Source organism: Acipenser ruthenus, chromosome 39 (assembly GCF_902713425.1).
Source record: "Acipenser ruthenus chromosome 39, fAciRut3.2 maternal haplotype, whole genome shotgun sequence".
Classification (NCBI taxonomy): domain Eukaryota; kingdom Metazoa; phylum Chordata; class Actinopteri; order Acipenseriformes; family Acipenseridae; genus Acipenser; species Acipenser ruthenus.
In genome coordinates, this window is record NC_081227.1 from 10981435 (window position 1) to 11006024 (window position 24590).

The 24590-nt window shown below is 46.0% G+C and overlaps 2 protein-coding genes across 2 annotated transcripts; one reads left to right on the forward strand and one right to left on the reverse strand.

Moving 5' to 3' along the window:
- The first annotated feature begins 977 nt into the window (after positions 1–977).
- Positions 978–5575, forward strand: LOC131707336 (hatching enzyme 1.2-like). The gene is made up of 11 exons (XM_059009804.1): positions 978–1193; positions 1306–1324; positions 1759–1833; positions 2162–2302; positions 2628–2745; positions 2907–3085; positions 3541–3622; positions 3747–3883; positions 3981–4099; positions 4380–4602; positions 5422–5575. The coding sequence occupies exons 1-11, from the start codon at positions 990–992 to the stop codon at positions 5430–5432; spliced, it is 1308 nt and encodes a 435-aa protein (XP_058865787.1). The 5' UTR covers positions 978–989; the 3' UTR covers positions 5433–5575.
- Positions 5576–5700: 125 nt separating this feature from the next.
- On the reverse strand, positions 5701–10225 carry LOC131696807 (zinc finger protein 3-like). The gene is made up of 3 exons (XM_059009849.1): positions 10090–10225; positions 7611–8321; positions 5701–6949 (listed from the first exon to the last, which is right to left on the reverse strand). The coding sequence occupies exons 2-3, from the start codon at positions 8311–8313 to the stop codon at positions 6183–6185; spliced, it is 1470 nt and encodes a 489-aa protein (XP_058865832.1). The 5' UTR covers positions 8314–8321; positions 10090–10225; the 3' UTR covers positions 5701–6182.
- Positions 10226–24590: the final 14365 nt, after the last annotated feature.

The window sequence follows — 24590 nt, forward strand, 5'->3', positions numbered from 1 at the left end:
CTGTGTAAAAAAGTGCCTCCTATTTTCTGTTTTGAATGCCCCTTTATCTAATCTCCATTTGTGACCCCTGATCCTTGTTTCTTTTTTCAGGTCAAAAAAGTCCCCTGGGTCGACATTGTCAATACCTTTTAGAATTCTGAATGCTTGAATCAGATTGCCTCGTTGTCTTCTTTGTTCATGACTGAATAGATTCAATTAAACCCGGGATAATTCTGGCCGCTCTTCTTTGCACACTTTCTAGAGCAGGAATATCCTTTTTGTAGCGAGGTGACCAGAACTGAACACAATATTCCAGATGAGGTGTTACTAATGCATTGTAAAGTTTTAACATTACTTCCCTTGATTTAAATTCAACCCATTTTACTATATATCTGAGCATGGCTTTGGCTTTGTGTGTGTGGTACAATTAATGACAAAGCCACTGTCTTCACTGTGGTGTCATTTTCTGTCAAAAAAGCGACTGCTGAGCTCAAACTGAAATCAAGCTTGTTTCCTAGGATTGCACATCTGTAAAATGAACAATATATCTCTGTACTGTACTGTGCGTACACTGACATACTGAATCACAGCTATGGCCAAAGGTTTTACACCACGTACAACTTTAGAATTGAGACATTATTGAGTACAAATAAACTATACAAACATAATTTAGATATTTTATTTAACATCATGTAATCAAAGAAACTACAAAACGATATCACAAAAAGTCTACCGATAGCCATAACAGTAATAAAGTATTTCATGCTAGATTTCAAAATGTCACATTTTTCACGAGGTCTATGGAAAACTACAAAGCGGTCTATAATTCAGTAAGTTAACGTATTCAGCAGGTTTCATTCGACTTTATGAAGCACAATGAGTTCATTCTATCGGTGATGCAACACTTGTGGCCAGAGTTGAATGCTCTCAGCTTTTACACAAGATTAAGGACTTTAAAACCCAATGCAAACTTCGTCTTATCTGGAGTCACGTGTGGATCCAGTAATGGAATGGCTTTAAGCTCCCTTGACGGACACACCTTTGGCTGGGTGTATATAAGCCCATGCGCAGGTGTGCTGAAGCATCAAGCGAAGAGGAAAGACGAATCTCCTGAGCTTCTCAGAACATTGCAGCAGCAGATGAAGATGGATCACAAACTGGTGCTCGCCACTTTAGCACTGCTGCTCAGTGTCTCACACGGCAAGCCTCTGAAGGTAACAATGCCACACAGCTGCAGCGCTTCTCATTTCAAATGCATTTTCACTGGGCTCTTAAACATTTCACTAACGGCTCCATGTTTTTCTTTCCATTCTTATATTGTTGCAGGGGGACCACAGCGGAAAAGGCAAGTTCCTAGATTTTGTTTTTATATGTGTATGTCCCATACGAGAAAAAAAAAATTATCCATTGAATTTTACATTGCAGTGAGTTCATCTTTGTAATTCAGGATCCCAGACACACTGGACCAGATTAATAAACCTTTAGTCTGGTGTGTAATTTACTTGAAAGGACAAAAACTCAAAACTGCACCCAAACAGTGAAGCAGCTGAATGTGGAGTCTCTTCAGCACGGCCAGTGTGCTTGTGTGTGTGTTTGTAACCCAGGTGACATGCTGGAGGAAATGCTTTCACTGTATAGTGCATGAGTGATGGTCAGAGTGTCAGCAGTGTGTCACAGGGGGGCTCGATTGCATTCGCTTCCAGTATTAGTACACAGCACTGTATTCCACACACTGCCCCTGCACACAGGATTTCACACTGGGGTGCTTTGCTTCTGTAGGTCAAAGAGAAAGACGTAGCCCAGGGATCCCTGAAGATAAGGATGTCTTCAGCATCATCTTAGAAGCCAATAAAGGTAGGAAAGCCTCTGAACATAAAGAAGAGACGTTTACTGCCTGTTAAAATATTGGGTCTGCTTATTGAATAGAAGTTAAGGCTGGCATATTCTATTTGAGATCGGTGTCTTCATTTCTACAATCTATGCACTCTTAACAGAAGCACATTGAGATTAGTTTGATAGGGTCTTACCTGTGTCTGTAAACTGCCCATTACCACTAACATAATGATCATTCAAATATATTGATGTGTTTTGTTTCTTTGATCCTAGAGAAGTACATAAAAATGCATATTGTGGCTAAAACAAGTTCCCCTTTAAGACGTTTCTCTGCTCAAATTTCAAACAGGAATCAAAGAGCATCTGATGGAGGGTGACATTGTCGTGTCAAACTCCAGGAACGCCATGAACTGCCCGGACAACTCCTGCTTTTGGCCGAAGGCCTCTGATGGATTTGTTTACGTGCCTTATACTATCTCCAGTGAATACAGTATGTACACGAAACGTTTGGAAGAATGCTTTATATTAACATTCACTATGTTTTATAGCACCAGTGAGACCATATTTAATTAAACAAGGACATTGAAGAGACTTGGATTGATCTTTGAAACGTTTCTTGTTTGTAAAGGAGAGCTCTGTATTTCTCTGTGCGCAGGAATCTAGTTGTCCTTTCGAAAGGGTGTTGTGTTTAAAGTTGTCAGTGTAATGGATGGAGGTGCTGCAGGTAGTGTTATTGGTCCCTCTTGTCTGGGAGATGCTAAGCTTTGATATATTAAAATATCAATGTGTTTCAATTGGTTTATCCTTTTTTACAGGTGCTAAAGAGAAGGACATAATCTCCAGCGCATTCCCAGACTTCGAAGCACAGACCTGCATCAAATTTAAACAGCGAACTACAGAAAAAGACTACATAAATATCAGTCCTCAGAACGGGTAAATAACCACTCTGTGTGTCTCTGACGAATCCTACCATTTGAGTGGCTTTCAAGGTTAAAGGTGTATAGCAAGCGTGTCTCAAAACTTCACAAATATGCAACGACTTTTACAGATCAAAAGTACAAGATTTCTAAACAGGAATCTCTTTCCACCCATAGCTGCTGGTCCAATATTGGAAAGTATAAAGGCGTTCAGCAAGTGTCCCTGTCAAAGGGAGGCTGTGTTTACAAAGCCACGGCTCAACATGAGCTCATCCATGCACTAGGCTTCTTTCACGAGCAGAGCAGACCTGACCGCGACAGCTATGTCAGAATCAACTGGCAGTACATCCCAGCAGGTAAGGAAACTACAAGGAGTCCTTTCCAGGAGCGCTCACACAATCACAATAAAGAGCACTGGAGAGAGAGCTGAGGGGAGGGTGGAAAGCAGCAACACAAATATTCCATTCACCATGGCTTTGTATCCCAATAGCCTTTCATTACAGAGTGATTTAACTGTTAGTCAGAGCTCAAGAAAGGTAGGAGTCTGTGCTAATTGGGCAGCCCTTATTGCAGGGATCATGAGAAAGGAAGGACCCCCGACACTCACAGGAGCCTCTAGTGGCATGTTGAAAACAAGTGTGTGCAGTTCAGCCAGGGTTTATAATGGGATTTCAGAATGCATTATCATTTCAATGAATAACTGGAGACCTCTCACTAATGCTTTTACAATAGGTGTCTGGAAGTAAAACACAGAACCAGATTCTGGTGTAGCAGCTTTACCTTCTTAACCAGCATCTCCTTCCCTTTACAGACCAAGTTTCGAACTTTTACAAGCAGGACATTAATACCTTGGGCATGCCATACGACTACACCTCCATCATGCACTATGGAAGGTAAGAAGAAACAGAAAGTCCAGGTTTTCAGCCTGTCTCAATTACCTGCCACACAATGTGAGGAGATCTTTTCTCTTTTTCAGTATTGATCTGAATAAAACACTGTTATTTTCACTCCACACAGAGATGCTTTCTCAAATACAACCGGAAAGTTCACTATTGTACCCATTCCAGATGAAACGGTAGAAATCGGACAGAGAATAGCAATGTCTCCGAGAGATATTCAAAAGATCAATATGCTTTATGGCTGCAGTAAATCCAGTAAGTGCTTTATTTAACATGTTCTTTTGCTTCTCCTGTCCCAAGTTAAAAGGGGTTTCCAGCATTTCACACATACACTGCAACTCTCATTTTCTAGTGCAATGCGGAGGCATACTGACTGCTGTGAGTGGAACACTGACATCTCCCAATTATCCACTGGAATATCCCGTTAATACAGACTGCATGTGGATCATCAACGCCCCTAAAGGGTACAAGGTAAGAAACACACAAGAACAAACCAGCAGCATCTCTGTTTGAATGATCGAGGCGCCTCGCTACCTTCATTACTCACCTGAGCCACTTGGAGAAACGTCTGCAGAGGTCCTTGAAGGGCAAAAACAATTGCATTAACACTGAGGGCAAACAAATCTATATCTTGATATTAAATGATGTAGCTTTTATAACGTCCATTTCATTGTCTTCAATGTGACTCAAACATGCGGGAGCATGCCGATGTTTAGCTGGACTGCAGATCCTTTTTTGTGTTTCATTTCAGGTCTCGCTTACCATCAGTTCCTTTGATGTGGAGTATTCTGAGGATTGTTCCTACGACTATCTCACTCTCCGAGATGGACCCGTGACTACCTCCCCTGTACAGCAAACCTACTGTGGCTCTGAACCCATTCCCTCCTTCACCTCCAGTGGAAACGCTGCCGTGGTTCAGTTCCACAGTGACGGCTCAGATGTGGGGACGGGATTCTCAGCCAAGTATAAGTTTGGTACGTAAAGAAGCTCTGTGTGGATTTCGTGTGTTTGTGATTGAGGTGCATGCTGTGTTTGAATGGGGCACTGCAGAAATACTTGTGTAAGAAGCTCTGTGTGGATTTCGTGTGTTCTGGGTTCGTCTTTGTGTGTGTACCTTTTTCAGAAATGCTTTACTGGAGTTGGACATATAGTTAGCATGCATAACACAAGCAGAACTCTTCAGAATCACTTGGAAAACCTACAAAACATGCAAATGTGTATTCATAATAATGTTGTCCTAACATGTGTTATAATAATGCAAACATGATTTTATTAAATAGATCTCCAATACAAAGTGTGAAGGAGTCACGGAAAGGCTCCTGAAACAACAGATTTTCAATCAACTTGTACAGACTGAGATGAACTAGGGAATGCAATACTGCAGCACTCATCCATTTGTGATAATGCTGCCTGTTTTTTTTGTTATCTCAGTGGTCACTAGGGTGTTAGAATTAGTACCTCATGATATCTGTAGTTTTCATGTACAAAAACAGCCCAGTTAGAATACAGGGGTCTGCCATGTAAAGACGTGAAATCTACAAAAGAGGCCAAGCTATACAAAGAGTTGCTGTGCCCTCTACTAATATTTCTAGGGCAGACGAGGCATTGCCTTTGAGAGCCATCCCGTGGTTGAGAACTGCCACTGCCATAGACCGCAGTGCTGCTGTACTGATGCCTGCCCCCTGACATTGTATCTGCATCGCTGGGGAAAATGACAATGGAAAATGACAATGGAAAATGACAATGGAAAATGACAATGGAAAATGCTCACGGATCTGTTTTTATGTTTCCAGTTGCAGAATGAATGAAGAAGTCATCACAACAGCAGACCAGGCTTATAAGAAGAAGAAGCAACTGAATCACCTTCGAGTCGCACAATTCCCAGTGATTTTTGGGGCTTTGCTCCACTCTTGTATTTGTAACAATCAATAAAAATGCAAACAGAAATGTTGACGTTTGTTATGTTTTAAATAAAAGGCAGGTTAGTAAATAGACACAGTGCAACACTAAGATACTTCCCTAACACAAAAGAAGCCTCTAGAAACTCCTGGCTGTAAGAGACACAAAGTAAGACATTACACAGCTGACACATGAGCTACGAGGGTGCAAAGTGAGAGACAGGGTTCACTGAATCCTCCACCGTGGCCTGCAAGCCTGGGATCCTGCAGGGCAGCAGCGACGTCTCCACTGGCTTGGCTTGTGGTTTGTTTTCATGGCTTGTTTTCATGGCTTGTTTTGATAATGACACAAACTGTTTCGCTCCAGTTAATGACACAGTCCTGCAGTAAATGATATGCATGTGTTTAAATGTAACGAACAGCGAATGATCCCGGCACAGCAATCCTGATATAAAAGGGTTAATCTGTGCTTCCTTGTGCTGGCTTTCTAAACCATGGAGATCTGTTTGCACACCCTGGCCACATGTTTGAAGTGAACCACTGTAAACACTACGAAGGATTCTGTGTCCCCCCCCAGTGCATGGAAAGGAGAGATCTGACACACAGACAGCAGTGTTCACTTGAGAGCTGTCACCGTGCACGTTGCTGGTCTGTGGCTATCCATGCCCCACAGTGCAGGCATGCCCGTTGAGCTGGTAGGAGTAGCTGAAGCCCTCTCCACACTCAGGGCAGTGATAGGGGGTCTTGCCAGCGTGGGCTCGGCGCTGGTGCATGTTCAGGGCTCCTCCGTGAATGAAGCTCCTGCCACACTCCATGCAGTGATAGGGCGTCTCACCCGTGTGAATGCGCTGGTGCCTCCTCAGAGCGCCTGACTGGTTGAAGCTCTTCCCACAGGCAGGGCAGTGGTACGGGGTCTCCCCCATGTGAATGCGCTGGTGGTTGTGCAGGTGCTGCAGGCGGCTGAAGCTCTTCCCACACAGGCTGCACAGACACAGCTTCTCTCCGGTGTGAATGCGGCGGTGCAGTTTGAGGGCCACGGCTGCACTGAAGCTCTCCCCGCACTCCGGACAGCTGTACGGAGTCTCCCGCGGCGCGGGCTGCTGCTGCTGCTGGATCCCCAGGTGTCCTGAATCCCGGGCAGTCTTCCTGCAGGCTGGGCAGCGGAGCTGCACCTCCACCGTGTGGATGCGCTGGTGTGATCGGAGGTTTCCCAGCTGGATGAAGCTGTCTCCACACTCAGGGCAGTGGTAAGGGGGGTCCCCTGTGTCCGCTCTGTGTGGTTTGGGGCTCTCTGTCTGGCTGAAACTCTTTCCACACTCGGTGCACTGATGCTCTTCCTTCTTTCCGTGCCTCTGAAGGTACTGAGCCCCGGTGCTGGAGATCCGACAGGAAGGAGGGGGCTCCTCATCATGAGCCTGATCCACTGAGAGAGAGAGGAGAGAGGGGGGAGAGAGGGGGAGAGAGGGGGAGAGTGGAGGGAGAGAGGAGAGGGGAGGGGGGAGAGGGGGAGAGAGAGAGAGAGAGAAAGAAACATTTTTGTAAATGGTCATAATGGTGTTTGTAAATTGTGATTGTAATTGTGATTACCAGGAGAATATTTAGCCATAACTGAAAATGTAATTATTGTTGCATCACATCTGTCACAACAGCAGAGGTTCAACAAAACAGTTCATTGTCAATGGCCAATACTCGGAATGCAACTCCACTGCAAAATCATCATTATTATTATTATTTGCGCTAGGGGCGTGTCTATCTGAGCTAGGGGGCGTGTCTATCTGAGCTAGGGGGCGTGTCTATCTGGCTGGGCAGCTTGTCAAACGGACCTTCACAGAGCTTCAGACAGCACAGGAATAGACCAACTGCACAGCCAATAACGGCATCTAGACACTGAGACAGTGAGAAGAGAGCTGGGGTGTCTTGAGGAGTCCTGAGAAAGTCCTGAGAATGTAGCAATGGGATTAGAAAGAGCAGTGATGGCATCTTAACTAAACATCAACACCTGACTGCTTGACAAAGCAGCCCCATTAGCAATCGCTCGTGGGACACAGAGTAAAGACCTGCAGGACACTTCCACGTCCGCTTACCTGATCTGCTCCCAGTGGAAGTCATGTGTCTTTTGAAGCCCTGGTTAGGGTTGCTGTGATTCTCCCTCGTGTGAGCGCTCTCGAACCCGCCTCCCTGCATGTGCACCTGCTCCGGTCCAGGGATGTGAGGCTTTTCCACACTGAGCCCCAAATCAGCTGCATTGTGAGTGTCTGAGGGACTGGCGCGCTCCTCTTTAATGTGCCCCCATTCCAGCGTGGGACTGTCCTCGATGACGTGGATGCGTCCCAGGTCACTGACGTCCTCGGCAATGCGGCTTGCTTCCTCTTTAATGGAGACAGCATCCAGTTCAGTGGCTTCCTCTTTAATGTGGACAGCGTCCAGTTCAATGTCTTCCTCTTTAATGTGGACAGCGTCCAGTTCAGTGTCTTCCTCTTTAATGTGGACAGCATCCAGTTCAGTGTCTTCCTCTTTAATGTGGACAGCATCCACTTCAGTGTCTTCCTCTTTAATGTGGACAGCATCCAGTTCAATGTCTTCCTCTTTAATGTGGACAGCATCCAGTTCAATGTCTTCCTCTTTAATGTGGACAGCATCCAGTTCAATGTCTTCCTCTTTAATGTGGACAGCATCCAGTTCAATGTCTTCCTCTTTAATGTGGACAGCATCCAGTTCAATGTCTTCCTCTTTAATGTGGACAGCATCCAGTTCAATGTCTTCCTCTTTAATAGGGACAGATTCCATCTTTGAGCCTGCATTGTACACACAAGCACACAGGTTTAATCAGTAAAAACAGACATGATCTAAATAATATTGCACGGCTAGCACACAGATATTAAAAAAGACATGATCAAAATAATATTGCACGGCTAGCACAGATATTAAAACAGACATGATCAAGATAATATTGCACGGCTAGCACACAGATATTAAAAAAGACATGATCAAGATAATATTGCAGGGCTAGCAGACAGATATTACAAAAGACATGATCAAGATAATATTGCAGGGCTAGCATACAGATATTAAAAAAGACATGATCAAAAAAATATTGCACGGCTAGCACACAGATATTACAAAAGACATGATCAAAATAATATTGCAGGGCTAGCACACAGATATTAAAACAGACATGATCAAAATAATATTGCACCGCTAGCACAGATATTAAAACAGACATGATCAAGATAATATTGCACGGCTAGCACACAGATATTAAAAAAGACATGATCAAGATAATATTGCACGGCTAGCAGACAGATATTACAAAAGACATGATCAAAATAATATTGCACCGCTAGCACACAGATATTAAAACAGACATGATCAAAATAATATTGCACCGCTAGCACAGATATTAAAACAGACATGATCAAGATAATATTGCACGGCTAGCACACAGATATTAAAAAAGACATGATCAAGATAATATTGCACGGCTAGCAGACAGATATTACAAAAGACATGATCAAGATAATATTGCAGGGCTAGCATACAGATATTAAAAAAGACATGATCAAAATAATATTGCACGGCTAGCACACAGATATTACAAAAGACATGATCAAAATAATATTGCACGGCTAGCACACAGATATTAAAACAGACATGATCAAAATAATATTGCACCGCTAGCACACAGATATTAAAACAGACATGATCAAAATAATATTGCACGGCTAGCACACAGATATTAAAAAAGACATGATCAAAATAATATTGCACCGCTAGCACACAGATATTAAAACAGACATGATCAAAATAATATTGCACGGCTAGCAGACAGATATTACAAAAGACATGATCAAGATAATATTGCAGGGCTAGCATACAGATATTAAAAAAGACATGATCAAAATAATATTGCACGGCTAGCACACAGATATTACAAAAGACATGATCAAAATAATATTGCAGGGCTAGCACACAGATATTAAAACAGACATGATCAAAATAATATTGCACCGCTAGCATACAGATATTAAAAAAGACATGATCAAAATAATATTGCACGGCTAGCACACAGATATTACAAAAGACATGATCAAAATAATATTGCACCGCTAGCACACAGATATTAAAACAGACATGATCAAAATAATATTGCACGGCTAGCACACAGATATTAAAAAAGACATGATCAAAATAATATTGCAGGGCTAGCACACAGATATTACAAAAGACATGATCAAAATAATATTGCACCGCTAGCACACAGATATTAAAACAGACATGATCAAAATAATATTGCAGGGCTAGCACACAGATATTAAAACAGACATGATAAAAATAATATTGCACGGCTAGCACACAGATATTACAAAGTTGCATCGGAATACATCATCAGTGCAATGCAGTGTTCGCTGGAATGGATCTCAGCCTCTTCCGAGCAGTCTCGGTTTCGGAACTACATGAACATTTGACTCAACAGCGCGGAGCCTCTCGCAACGCTTCGGTCAGGTTGGATAAATGACCGCTGGGTTAGCTGTGTAAATACTGAAAACACAAAGTACACCTTACCGTGCTTCAGACCGGAATGACTTCCTAACAGAGCCCTCCGCCTCTGGGTACAGTTCACAACTCCTAACTGTATCAAACGTCAGCGATCACCTCGACTCTAAACGGAAACGTCACTCACAGCTGCAGCTCTGTCGGCTGCTTCTCCACAAACAATGTCGAACCACGTGGTTTAAACCCGCCCGTCGAGGATTCACATTGGCTGCGGGTTTCAATGCAGCCCTGTAGGTATGCTTTCTGATTGGACAGCGTGTCCGCCAGTCCCACAGCCTTTAAAGGGCCACACACGCTACAAATACCTCGACTCTGTCACGCTTCGATACAGTGGCGCTGCTGTGATTTGTTTAGGACTAAACCCTGAAATTGAACTGTCGCGCGACTGTTTTACAGAGCTGACAAATGGGCAATATGTCCCTGAAGACACGCCTATCTCTATCGGGAGTCTGTTTGTAGGTCAGATCTGAAATGCCTGGCCAAAAGGAAGGAAACATCCCACCAGCTCACCCCCATCTTCCACCCCAGCCCGCTCTTCATCAGGGAACACTGCCCTCCTCCATCTGTGGAGACACAACCCCCATTGTCAGTTACAACCTGCATCATTACTTAGAACCAACACCCAGACTTACAACCACGACTCACAATTATAGGAACCCGCCTCGGGGACTGGGATTTGAACCGCTGTCTTCAGAGGGAGAAGACCATCGGCATTGCCTACTGCACCACCAGCTCCCACAGGAAAGTGTTGGTTCACACTATATATAAAGTCAATTACAAACTATTTGAAAAGCAGAATTCGCCTGGATTTGAACCCAGTCCATCTCGCTTCCATGGAGGAGTCTGCTTTTTCATTGCCTTATATAAGAAATTAACCAAGTCTTTGAAAATAAAGGAAGAACTCACCTAGATGTGAACCAAGGTGAACAGCACAGCATGTTAGTGAACTAGCCCACTGCACCGCCTGTCTGCTTGTGACTGCCTCGCACTCTAACCTGGTATATGAGATTCACTTCCCTGGTCAGAGGCTGCACACGCACGCAGGGTTACATGCCACTGAAGAGAGGAGGGATTATCAAACCCAACCGTATTATACAGTAGCTCTATAAGGTAAATGAAACAATATTTCTGAAAATGAGGGGAAAAAACATAACTTTGAACCAGCTGACAAGAGAATCAGAGGCCAATACTTTCAGCAGCTTTCTGGTTGGCTCAGTTGGGGAGTGCCTCTCAAATGCTCCCCAGTATTTGAATTCTTCATGCGCAGTGCACCTGAGGGGTTGCAAGGATGGTGAAATAGACCAGCAGCTTGTCCCACAGACACTGCTATATACAGACTCACAAATACAGCACACACACACACACACACGCACACACACACACACACACACACACACACACACACACACACACACACACAGAGTCCCAGCTGCAGCACATGCACACTGTTATACAGACACACACACACAGCTGTACAGAGACACAGAGACACACACAACTGTGGTGTTTGTTAATTATTATTTTAAATCTCTTAATCAGAGAAATCCAGTCATGCTGTGGGTCTGGTTTAATAAGAAACTCCTTGTATCGATTAATCACAACACACTACTGATCCAAGCAGAAGCTGCAGTAGAAATAAATATACAGAACAAATACAAGGTCAGATTAAATGGGAAAAAATTAAATATTTGGCCTAAAATAGATTCTATGAAGTAACCATTTAATAAATAAAAATATTGAGCTCTGTAATGTTTCCATGCAGGAAGGGCCTGGTTTGCAGATTGGACCTGGGAGGATAGCAGAGAGACAGGATAGAGTGAGATGGAAAGTGGAAATCAAAGAGAGAAGATGCAGTTTCTTAGGCAGGCAGGGACGAGATGTGTAGCAGCAATCCACAATAAAACCAAATCTCGGAATCTGATAGGATTGAATTGCTACTCAACATGAAGTTTCTACTCTCATGTAATGGAAATCCTGAAGATCTGAACACATCCACTGACTGAGAGAGAGAGAGAGAGAGAGAGAGAGAGAGAGAGAGAGAGAGAGAGAGAGAGAGAGAGAGAGAGAGAGAGAGAGAGAGAGAGAGAGAGAGAGAGAGAGAGAGAGAGAGAGAGAGAGAGAGAGAGAGAGAGAGAGAAACACATTTGGAAAGACCTGCGCTTTCTTCATAATTCAGAAATAATAAAGATGTTATGCCCTGAAGCACTAATGGAAGTTCAACAAGAGAGATGCTAACTTAGCAAACAAACAAGAAGATAACAGATCCTTTAAAAGGACGTGAAAACCTACAAAAACAAATGGAAAGGATGCAAATATATATTCTGAATTATATGTAAAAATACAGCGTGGAAATACAGTAGTTAAGAATGTGTCATGCAAGACTAGCAAGTTCATTGATGTCATATTTGACCAAAATGTAATTAAATAAAACATGTGGGAGAGACCAGTACATTAAAAATAATGAAATAAAAAGACACACTTTGAATGGATTGTAGTTTTAGAAGAGATCAAATGAGAAAATACGGAAATAAAATGAGAACAAACAGTACACGGAGTGGAGAAACAGCAGCGCCCGCGCCTCCTGCATTCCTAAACATGGGACAGCATTTCAGAATCCGCTGCGCTTGGAAAATGGCCTCATGCTGCCATCTTGTGGTCATTTAACAGAACTGCTGATTCAGGCAAACCAACATATCGTTTTAAAATCTGGACAGCTCAGCAGCCCTTTAAAATGATTTGGATTAACCTGGACCCCCGTTCAAATATAAATACATTTCTGAAACATTCTTGAAACACACCAAACAATCGTATTGAAGCATAACCAGGACAGTGCTGTGTAGAAATAATAAAGCTGCTGCAATCCTTCTATCGGGTTAAATGTTCTTGAATTGATTTTTAAAATCAACTTCACTGGCTGTGCATTCACTTGGTTTAAGAGCTCTGTAGGTCATAATCTGCAAAACCAAAGCAAACACCTCCTCGCTTGGCTTTCTTCTTCCAAAAACCAACACATTTAATGAAATCCAGTGGTTTCTGACTGAGACACGCCCCCCTGTGAGCTCATTAATTCGGCGCGGCTCTGTCCAGTGGGTTACAATGGGCAAAGCAGGCAGTAAACTTTATGAAGACAGGCAGTACAAAGCTCTCGCTATTCCTTATCCAATGCTGCCATCGTGTGGCCAATTAGTAGAACTGTTGATTTTACTAAATATAATTTTCTAGCTCATTGTAATGGCTCAGATTAATGTTACCCCTGTGCAAAAACAAAGACATTTCCGATACAGTCTTAAAATGCATCAAAAATAATATTGACACCATAACCAAGAGAATACTATGTATAAATAATAAAGTCATTGCTGAATTCACTACCTGTACTACCTGTTATCTGAGATCAGAAATGTTTCCTAATTTGAATAAACACTTCTATGGTTTCAATTTTCCTCATGACTCGGTTTTCATAATGAATCCATTCTGTGCATAAATTAAACACACCGGTATTTTTTCTTGTTGCATCTAAACTAATAACCATGCTTTTATTTATTTATTTATTTATTTATTTATTTATTTATTTATTTTTTTAATTGCTCAAGCAGCATAACAGGGAGTTCGAGATCACAGACATTTTCTTAAATGTGCTGGTTAGGGTCGTAATGTAATATACTGTAATGTAATGATATGATCTCATCCTTGCCTCCACCATGATGTTCAGCCAGCCCACATCATCGTGAGTGTGTGGAACCAGTAATAATAATAATAATAATAATAATAATAATAATAATAATAAAATAAATAAATAAATAAAACATGAAAAAATAACAATGTTTGTACAAGAAATAGACTTTTCATCACAGTGCAGAGATGAGATAAGATGAAGTAAGCTTGAGGTTAGGGGTTAGGGTTAGGGTTAGGGTTAGGGCTAGGGTTAGGGTTAGGGTGAGGTAGGAACTTTGTTTCCCTGAGAACTCCACACTTGGTTGGTTTTTCAGGGAAAGAAAGATGCACTGGCCATCTGGCTCTTTTTGGATTTCTTTCTTTGTTTTTTTTGTTGTTTTGGAGCTCCTTTTCTAGTGTAGGTCTATCGTGGATTTTCTAATGTTCAGGCCTAGCGGGAAAGTTGTTTGTAGTTTGTTGATCCAGTCTTTTTCTCTCCATTTCCTTTCTCCGATTGTCCAGTTCTGGTTCCTCTCCAGCCCTGTAATTTTCAGAGATTCCAAGTTGTGTTGTAGAAAGTGTGCTACTAGAGGTGTTTGTGATTCTTTTTTGTGTTTGATATTATAGATGTGTTGTGTTAGTCTTACTCGGATAGTGTTGCCTGTTTCTCCAATGTAAATGATTTTGCATGTATCGCATTGTATTGCGTAGATGCAGTTCCTGCTGTTTTGTGTAAAGGTTTGTGGAATGTTGTATGTGATGCCTGTGGATTGGCTCCGGAGGGAGGAAAGTTGCTTGAAGTGTCGTGATGCTTTTGTTGGTTTGCGATTAAGTGAAGGCAGTTTACTGGACACTAAATAGTTGGTCAAGTTTTTGTTTTTTCTGTAGGCTGAGATGATCTTGTGTCCTGTAAGAAGGTTGGTGTCTTGTAATTTGTTGGTTAGGTTTTGTTTTATCTGTGAATTAGCTGCCACACTAAAATGTGAGTAGGTAGTTATGAGTGGAATAATCTTTTTGTTGTCTCTAGGCTTTTGTTCTAAGAAGGTTTTCCTTATTCCTCTGAGGAAGGAACGGGAGTACCCCCTTTGTCTGAGTGCTGTGAATAAAACTTTGGTAGCTGCCTGGAAGTCAGTATGTTGTGTGCAAATTCTGTGGAATCTGAGTAGTTGTGATTTTATTAAACCTCTAAACGTGTGTTTAGGGTGATAGCTGGTTTTGTGTAGTAGAGTGTGTGTGTCAGTTTCTTTAAAATATACTTTTGTGTCTAGTTGGTGTGTTTGTGAAAAATGTGGTCCTTTGTAAGTGGTGGTGTCTAAAAAGTTTACTTTGCTGTTATGTGTGGTGTATTTTACCTTGATGGACTGGTGGTGTGTGTTAAGTAACGAGATGAAATGTGTAAATTCCTCCATGCTATGTGTCCAAGTGCCCCAAATGTCATCTAGGTACCTGAAATAGTGAGTTGGTCTGTGTGGGCATCTGGGGAGGATTGTTTCTTCCCAATCGGCCATGTAGATGTTAGCATATGATGGAGCAAAGCGTTTCCCCATCGCTGTTCCTTTGGTTTGGAGGTAGAATTGGTTGTCGAATTCAAAGTCGTTTTTCCTTAAGCTGATTTCCAGGAGTTTGATCAGTTCCTCGTCTGGTCTGGTTGGATCCGGATTTAGATTTAGACATTTCCTGATAGCTGCAATGCCTGCGTTGGTCTCTATGTTTGTGTACAAGCTGTCTATATCTATTGTGAAGAGAAAAGCTGTTTCTGGTAGTTTGAGTGTTTTAATTTTGTCTATGAAGTCATATGTGTCTTTAAGGTAGCTAGTGTGTTTGGTGGATAGGGGGTTTAAAAAGTGGTCTATGTATTCTGCAATTCTATATGATTCACTGTTGCAATCCGATACTATCGGTCTGCCTGGTGGTATGGTGTGTGGGATAGTCCATGTGTCTGGTGATTTGTGTATTTTTGGTAGCATGTAAAAAATGCGTGCTCTGGGTGTGTCTGCCCCCTTGAGATAGTGTGCCTGTTTTCTACTAATTATTTTGTGGTCTGTTAGTGTTTGTATTATTGTGTTAATTTCCTGAGCAGAATCAAGATAAATTGGTGCGTCTAATTTCCTGTAGTGTTCTTGATTATTTAGTTGTCTGTTGGCTTCAAAGATGTAGTCTTCTCTATCCATTATTACTATTGAACTTCCCTTGTCTGCTGGTTTGAAAATGATGTCGGTATGTTTTTGTAATTCCTTAAGTGCAATCCTTTCTGGTGCTGTTAGGTTGTCTTCTGTTCTGTAGTTACCTGGGTTCAGGCTGTGTATTGTTTTTAGATCTTCAAGAATAATCTCTGTGATTTCCTGTGGAACTTGGTTGTTATTTGGTTCCCAGTTGGATTTGGGTAGGAAGGGTATGTGATTTGAGTCTCCTTCCTCTTCAAAGAAGGTTGCGATTTTTAGCCTCCTATGGTAGTCTTGTGTTTCTGCTCGCAGTGTCTGCTTCTGTTTTGCTTCAGTTTGCGGTGTGGGTATGAAGGAGAGGCCTTTGCTCAAAAGGCTGTTTTGACTCTCTGTTGGTGTGAAGTATTTACATAGATTGACTATGTTGGATGCCCCCTCCCTGGAGATATTTGGGCTTGTGGGGTCTCCTAGTTTAAATGCTGGCACCAGTGCTGGAGCATATCTTTGGCTGTGTTGGTTGTCCAGTGGATGTTGTCTCCGCCAGCTTGAAATTTCTCAGTTGGTAATAGCGGTATGTGTGGTAGGTTGGCTGAGATGAATCCGTTTAGTTCTTCCAAGTTTCGTTGGGCCTGCATGTCTAGTGCTCGTGAGAAGTTCACCAGTGGCACTTTGATTTCTGCAGTTGGGAAGGTTGTCTTTGCTGACCTGTACATCCTTTGTAGGTTTTTGATAGCTGTCTCTTTGACTTTCTGGTCCTTGTTGTTGATTCCGAATGATAGGATCACTTTGGTCACTCCTCTATCTGTTTTGGCTTTGTCCAGAAGGTTGGCTGCATGTAGGAATTTTGCTCCGGGGTAGCTTTCAATCTGTATTTGGCTCTGGGTGTGATACGGGATTCTGTGGAGATTGGAGTCCCCAATGATGAGAATGTTCTTGTTAGTTTGCAGGCTCCAGTCTATGTTCTTTTTGTCCGTGTTGATGTGTCTGTGAACCTGGTAGGTTCTCCTGGGCAGTGTTGCTGGACTGTTGCTGAGTCGTCAGTTCTCTGGTAGTCTCTGGGTCGGGGTGTGGTGTGGGTTAGGGTTAGAGGTGGGGGTGCAGCGGGGGTAGGGGTTGGGGATGGACGTGCGGTTAGGGTTGCGGTTAGATTTGGGGTTGGGGTTGGGGTTAGGGTTAGGGTTAGGGTTAGGGTTAGGGTTAGGGTTAGGGTTAGGGTTAGGGTTAGGGTTAGGGGTTAGGGTTAGGGTTAGGGTTAGGGTTAGGGTTAGGGTTAGGGTTAGGGTTAGGGTTAGGGTTAGGGTTAGGGTCACACTCGTTTCCGTGCTAAAGGTCTTGTTTTGTAGCTCGCAGTAATACCTTTACAGGCATACCTTGATTCAATTGATACCACCTGTGGTTATTTAAATATTAAAAAAAAAAAAAAAAAAAAAAAACCTGAACGGGACGTTTTTTCGCCAAATGTAAACGAAACCTATTTAAGGTCGTTATTTAGTGTAGCAGTCGAATAAAAACTCGAGTGCGGTGTTGTTTTGTAGCTTGCAATCATACCTATCCAACGATACCTCGTATGAGGTGGTAGCTCCAGGGGTTATTGAAATATTAATTTTAATGTGATTCCCATTGAAACGTATAGGCGTTTTCACCAGAAAACGTAAAAAACAGAAACGGAAAAAAGCTGAATTTTGTAGGAATCGCTCTAAAAACCCTGGGCTCAGTTACAGGCTGTTAGTCTGATACTACAGCCCTTGGAATGGTGTTTCTACCTGCTTGCATGGCTTCAAAATCCTTCCAAATGTACTTTTTCAAGGGGCCTGCAGTGCACTTAGAAGTGGCATTTAAGGACAGGGGCAGCGTCGGAACCGAAAGGCCCAGCAACCTGTGCTTTTCCACCACTTATCTGCATGTCCTACAGGTACTCTGTAGCAATTTTCAGCCACCTACCACATTCGCTGATTCTTTGAGAGCCTGCCAAAATTGTTACAAATGACCCATAGGCTTAAAGCAGCGGTCGCCTTAGTTGAATGGGAAAAAAGCTGAATTTTGTAGGAATCGCTCTAAAAACCCTGGGCTCAGTTACAGGCTGTTAGTCTGATACTACAGCCCTTGGAATGGTGTTTCTACCTGCTTGCATGGCTTCAAAATCCTTCCAAATGTACTTTTTCAAGGGGCCTGCAGTGCACTTAGAAGTGGCATTTAAGGACAGGGGCAGCGTCGGAACCGAAAGGCCCAGCAACCTGTGCTTTTCCACCACTTATCTGCATGTCCTACAGGTACTCTGTAGCAATTTTCAGCCCCCTACCACATTCGCTGATTCTTTGAGAGCCTGCCAAAATTGGCTTAAAAACTCATTAAAATGTACTTTTTCAAGTATTTGAATGGTTGCCGACTCCAATTCTAGGGGCTGCTGCCATCTACTGGTGGAAAATATTTATGACACCGGGGATGCAAATGCTGTTACTCTTATTTGAATTGCTCAAAAATATCCGATTTCTGCGGGAATTCTTCTAAAAACACTGCAGGGGACGAGCAAGTGTTCAGCCCGAGCTCGCGGATCTCCAGCCGGGACCCATAACACTCGTGCACCCGGGGGGGGGGCGTGCATTGAATGAAATCATTCATCGCTGTTCACACGGGACGCGGGACCAGGGCTAACCGCCGTGCAGGTCCCCCGGGGGACGCCGCAAGTGTTCAGCCGAGCTCGGGGAACGATAGCCGGGACCCATAACACTCGTGCACCCGGGGGGGGGGCGTGCATTGAATGAATTCATTCATCGCTGTTCACACGGGACGCGGGACCAGGGCTAACCGCCGTGCAGGTCCCCCGGGGGACGCCGCAAGTGTTCAGCCGAGCTCGGGGAACGATAGCCCGGCTTCATAACACTCGTGCACCCGGGGGGGGGGCGTGCATTGAATGAATTCATTCATCGCTGTTCACACGGGACGCGGGACCAGGGCTAACCGCCGTGCAGGTCCCCCGGGGGACGCCGCAAGTGTTCAGCCGAGCTCGGGGAACGATAGCCGGGACCCATAACACTCGTGCACCCGGGGGGGGGCGTGCATTGAATGAATTCATTCATCGCTGTTCACACGGGACGCGGGACCAGGGCTAACCGCCGTGCAGGTCCCCCGGGGGACGCCGCAAGTGTTCAGCCGAGCTCGGGGAACGATAGCCCGGCTTCATAACACTCGTGCACCCGGGGGGGAAAGTGCATTGAATGAATTCATTCATCGCTGTTCACACGGGACGCGGGACCAGGGCTAACCGCCGTGCAGGTCCCCCGGGGGACGCCGCAAGTGTTCAGCCGAGCTCGCGGATCTCCAGCCGGGACCCATAACACTCGTGCACCCGGGGGGAAAGTGCATTTAATGAATTCATTCATCGCTGTTCCGCCGTGCAGCTCCCCGGGGGCGGGGGGGACGAGCAAGTGTTCAGCCCGAGCTCATAACACCCGTGCACACGGGGGGGACGTGCAGGTATTTTTTTCCCCCAGCAGACGGGGGTCCCGGCCTTACACTCGGGCAGCTCCCCGGGGAATGTTAGAGGTCGTCGCCCCCGCTGCTGAGGCGCTAAAGTATCCGACTGCCTGGAGCGCTAAACCGGCTCCGATCGGTCAGAGGGGACCGCGGGGAGTTAGCCGTGAATAGAGCGTCCTGCTGCCTTCTCGCCGAGTCCGAAAATAGCCGAGAGTTAAGCCTCTCCCCGCTGTGTCTTCGGCAAACTTCCGCAACGTCAGGTTGGGCGGGCCTCTGGTCATGTGATTTATGACATGACATGACCAGAGGCCCGTCCCTCTTGAAGCGGCGAGTGGCTGACGAAGCCACGGCGGGGAGGGGCTTAACTCTCGGCTATTTTCGCTGGCCTTCGGGGCTGCTTCTAACGGGTCTCCGCAGCGGCGCTTGCGCAGGTGTTCAGCCGAGCTCGCGGATCTCCAGCCGGGACCCATAACACTCGTGCACCCGGGGGGGGGGCGTGCATTGAATGAATTCATTCATCGCTGTTCACACGGGACGCGGGACCAGGGCTAACCGCCGTGCAGGTCCCCCGGGGGACGCCGCAAGTGTTCAGCCGAGCTCGGGGAACGATAGCCCGGCTTCATAACACTCGTGCACCCGGGGGGGGGGCGTGCATTGAATGAATTCATTCATCGCTGTTCACACGGGACGCGGGACCAGGGCTAACCGCCGCAAGTGTTCAGCCGAGCTCGGGGAACGATAGCCCGGCTTCATAACACTCGTGCACCCGGGGGGGAAAGTGCATTGAATGAATTCATTCATCGCTGTTCACACGGGACGCGGGACCAGGGCTAACCGCCGTGCAGGTCCCCCGGGGGACGCCGCAAGTGTTCAGCCGAGCTCGGGGAACGATAGCCCGGCTTCATAACACTCGTGCACCCGGGGGGGGGGCGTGCATTGAATGAATTCATTCATCGCTGTTCACACGGGACGCGGGACCAGGGCTAACCGCCGCAAGTGTTCAGCCGAGCTCGGGGAACGATAGCCCGGCTTCATAACACTCGTGCACCCGGGGGGGGGGCGTGCATTGAATGAATTCATTCATCGCTGTTCACACGGGACGCGGGACCAGGGCTAACCGCCGTGCAGGTCCCCCGGGGGACGCCGCAAGTGTTCAGCCGAGCTCGCGGATCTCCAGCCGGGACCCATAACACTCGTGCACCCGGGGGGAAAGTGCATTTAATGAATTCATTCATCGCTGTTCCGCCGTGCAGCTCCCCGGGGGCGGGGGGGACGAGCAAGTGTTCAGCCCGAGCTCATAACACCCGTGCACACGGGGGGGACGTGCAGGTATTTTTTTCCCCCAGCAGACGGGGGTCCCGGCCTTACACTCGGGCAGCTCCCCGGGGAATGTTAGAGGTCGTCGCCCCCGCTGCTGAGGCGCTAAAGTATCCGACTGCCTGGAGCGCTAAACCGGCTCCGATCGGTCAGAGGGGACCGCGGGGAGTTAGCCGTGAATAGAGCGTCCTGCTGCCTTCTCGCCGAGTCCGAAAATAGCCGAGAGTTAAGCCTCTCCCCGCTGTGTCTTCGGCAAACTTCCGCAACGTCAGGTTGGGCGGGCCTCTGGTCATGTGATTTATGACATGACATGACCAGAGGCCCGTCCCTCTTGAAGCGGCGAGTGGCTGACGAAGCCACGGCGGGGAGGGGCTTAACTCTCGGCTATTTTCGCTGGCCTTCGGGGCTGCTTCTAACGGGTCTCCGCAGCGGCGCTTGCGCAGGTGTTCAGCCGAGCTCGCGGATCTCCAGCCGGGACCCATAACACTCGTGCACCCGGGGGGGGGGCGTGCATTGAATGAATTCATTCATCGCTGTTCACACGGGACGCGGGACCAGGGCTAACCGCCGTGCAGGTCCCCCGGGGGACGCCGCAAGTGTTCAGCCGAGCTCGGGGAACGATAGCCCGGCTTCATAACACTCGTGCACCCGGGGGGGGGGCGTGCATTGAATGAATTCATTCATCGCTGTTCACACGGGACGCGGGACCAGGGCTAACCGCCGCAAGTGTTCAGCCGAGCTCGGGGAACGATAGCCCGGCTTCATAACACTCGTGCACCCGGGGGGGAAAGTGCATTGAATGAATTCATTCATCGCTGTTCACACGGGACGCGGGACCAGGGCTAACCGCCGTGCAGGTCCCCCGGGGGACGCCGCAAGTGTTCAGCCGAGCTCGGGGAACGATAGCCCGGCTTCATAACACTCGTGCACCCGGGGGGGGGGCGTGCATTGAATGAATTCATTCATCGCTGTTCACACGGGACGCGGGACCAGGGCTAACCGCCGCAAGTGTTCAGCCGAGCTCGGGGAACGATAGCCCGGCTTCATAACACTCGTGCACCCGGGGGGGAAAGTGCATTGAATGAATTCATTCATCGCTGTTCACACGGGACGCGGGACCAGGGCTAACCGCCGTGCAGGTCCCCCGGGGGACGCCGCAAGTGTTCAGCCGAGCTCGGGGAACGATAGCCCGGCTTCATAACACTCGTGCACCCGGGGGGGAAAGTGCATTGAATGAATTCATTCATCGCTGTAGACCCGGGACGCGGGACCAGGGCTAATCGCAGTGCAGGTCCCCGCACTGGGCTTGTGTCCCAGGCATCCATCCCCCTGCCCTGGCCGCATCCATGGCCGGTGAAAAGGATGGAGCGTCCCAAAGCCCAGCATCCGACTGGGATGCAAGTGCCGTCCCACGCCCGAGCTCGCGGAACTGCAACCCGGCCTCAGAACACTCGTGCACCCGGGGGGGACGTGCATTTAATTAATTCATTAATCGCTGTTCACCCGGGACGCGGGGCACCGGCGAACCGCCGTGCAGCTCCCCGCACTGGGCTTGTGTCCCAGGCATCCATCCCCCTGCCCTGGCCGCATCCATGGCCGGTGAAAAGGATGGAGCGTCCCAAAGCCCAGCATCCGACTGGGATGCAAGTGCCGTCCCACGCCCGAGCTCGCGGAACTGCAACCCGGCCTCAGAACACTCGTGCACCCGGGGGGACGTGCATTTAATTAATTCATTAATCGCTGTTCACCCGGGACGCGGGGCACCGGCGAACCGCCGTGCAGCTCCCCGCACTGGGCTTGTGTCCCAGGCATCCATCCCCCTGCCCTGGCCGCATCCATGGCCGGTGAAAAGGATGGAGCGTCCCAAAGCCCAGCATCCGACTGGGATGCAAGTGCCGTTCCACTCCCAAGCTCTCCCACTCTCCAGCTCTCCCACTCTCCAGCTCTCCCACTCTCCCACTCTCCGTTGCAGGCACGCAGCTCCATCTGTGGCCCATCAAAACTAGTGTGACTCGGGGTTAGGGTTAGGGTTAGGGTTAGGGTTAGGGTTAGGGTTAGGGTTAGGGTTAGGGTTAGGGTTAGGGTTAGGGTTAGGTTGAGGTAGGAACTTTGTTTCCCTGAGAACTCCACACTTGGTTGGTTTTTCAGGGAAAGAAAGATGCACTGGCCATCTGGCTCTTTTTGGATTTCTTTCTTTGTTTTTTTTGTTTTGGAGCTCCTTTTCTAGTGTAGGTCTATCGTGGAGATTCTAATGTTCAGGCCTAGCGGGAAAGTTGTTTGTAGTTTGTTGATCCAGTCTTTTTCTCTCCATTTCCTTTCTCCGATTGTCCAGTTCTGGTTCCTCTCCAGCCCTGTAATTTTCAGAGATTCCAAGTTGTGTTGTAGAAAGTGTGCTACTAGAGGTGTTTGTGATTCTTTTTTGTGTTTGATATTATAGATGTGTTGTGTTAGTCTTACTCGGATAGTGTTGCCTGTTTCTCCAATGTAAATGGTTTTGCATGTATCGCATTGTATTGCGTAGATGCAGTTCCTGCTGTTTTGTGTAAAGGTTTGTGGAATGTTGTATGTGATGCCTGTGGATTGGCTCCGGAGGGAGGAAAGTTGCTTGAAGTGTCGTGATGCTTTTGTTGGTTTGCGATTAAGTGAAGGCAGTTTACTGGACACTAAATAGTTGGTCAAGTTTTTGTTTTTTCTGTAGGCTGAGATGATCTTGTGTCCTGTAAGAAGGTTGGTGTCTTGTAATTTGTTGGTTAGGTTTTGTTTTATCTGTGAATTAGCTGCCACACTAAAATGTGAGTAGGTAGTTATGAGTGGAATAATCTTTTTGTTGTCTCTAGGCTTTTGTTCTAAGAAGGTTTTCCTTATTCCTCTGAGGAAGGAACGGGAGTACCCCCTTTGTCTGAGTGCTGTGAATAAAACTTTGGTAGCTGCCTGGAAGTCAGTATGTTGTGTGCAAATTCTGTGGAATCTGAGTAGTTGTGATTTTATTAAACCTCTAAACGTGTGTTTAGGGTGATAGCTGGTTTTGTGTAGTAGAGTGTGTGTGTCAGTTTCTTTAAAATATACTTTTGTGTCTAGTTGGTGTGTTTGTGAAAAATGTGGTCCTTTGTAAGTGGTGGTGTCTAAAAAGTTTACTTTGCTGTTATGTGTGGTGTATTTTACCTTGATGGACTGGTGGTGTGTGTTAAGTAACGAGATGAAATGTGTAAATTCCTCCATGCTATGTGTCCAAGTGCCCCAAATGTCATCTAGGTACCTGAAATAGTGAGTTGGTCTGTGTGGGCATCTGGGGAGGATTGTTTCTTCCCAATCGGCCATGTAGATGTTAGCATATGATGGAGCAAAGCGTTTCCCCATCGCTGTTCCTTTGGTTTGGAGGTAGAATTGGTTGTCGAATTCAAAGTCGTTTTTCCTTAAGCTGATTTCCAGGAGTTTGATCAGTTCCTCGTCTGGTCTGGTTGGATCCGGATTTAGATTTAGACATTTCCTGATAGCTGCAATGCCTGCGTTGGTCTCTATGTTTGTGTACAAGCTGTCTATATCTATTGTGAAGAGAAAAGCTGTTTCTGGTAGTTTGAGTGTTTTAATTTTGTCTATGAAGTCATATGTGTCTTTAAGGTAGCTAGTGTGTTTGGTGGATAGGGGGTTTAAAAAGTGGTCTATGTATTCTGCAATTCTATATGATTCACTGTTGCAATCCGATACTATCGGTCTGCCTGGTGGTATGGTGTGTGGGATAGTCCATGTGTCTGGTGATTTGTGTATTTTTGGTAGCATGTAAAAAATGCGTGCTCTGGGTGTGTCTGCCCCCTTGAGATAGTGTGCCTGTTTTCTACTAATTATTTTGTGGTCTGTTAGTGTTTGTATTATTGTGTTAATTTCCTGAGCAGAATCAAGATAAATTGG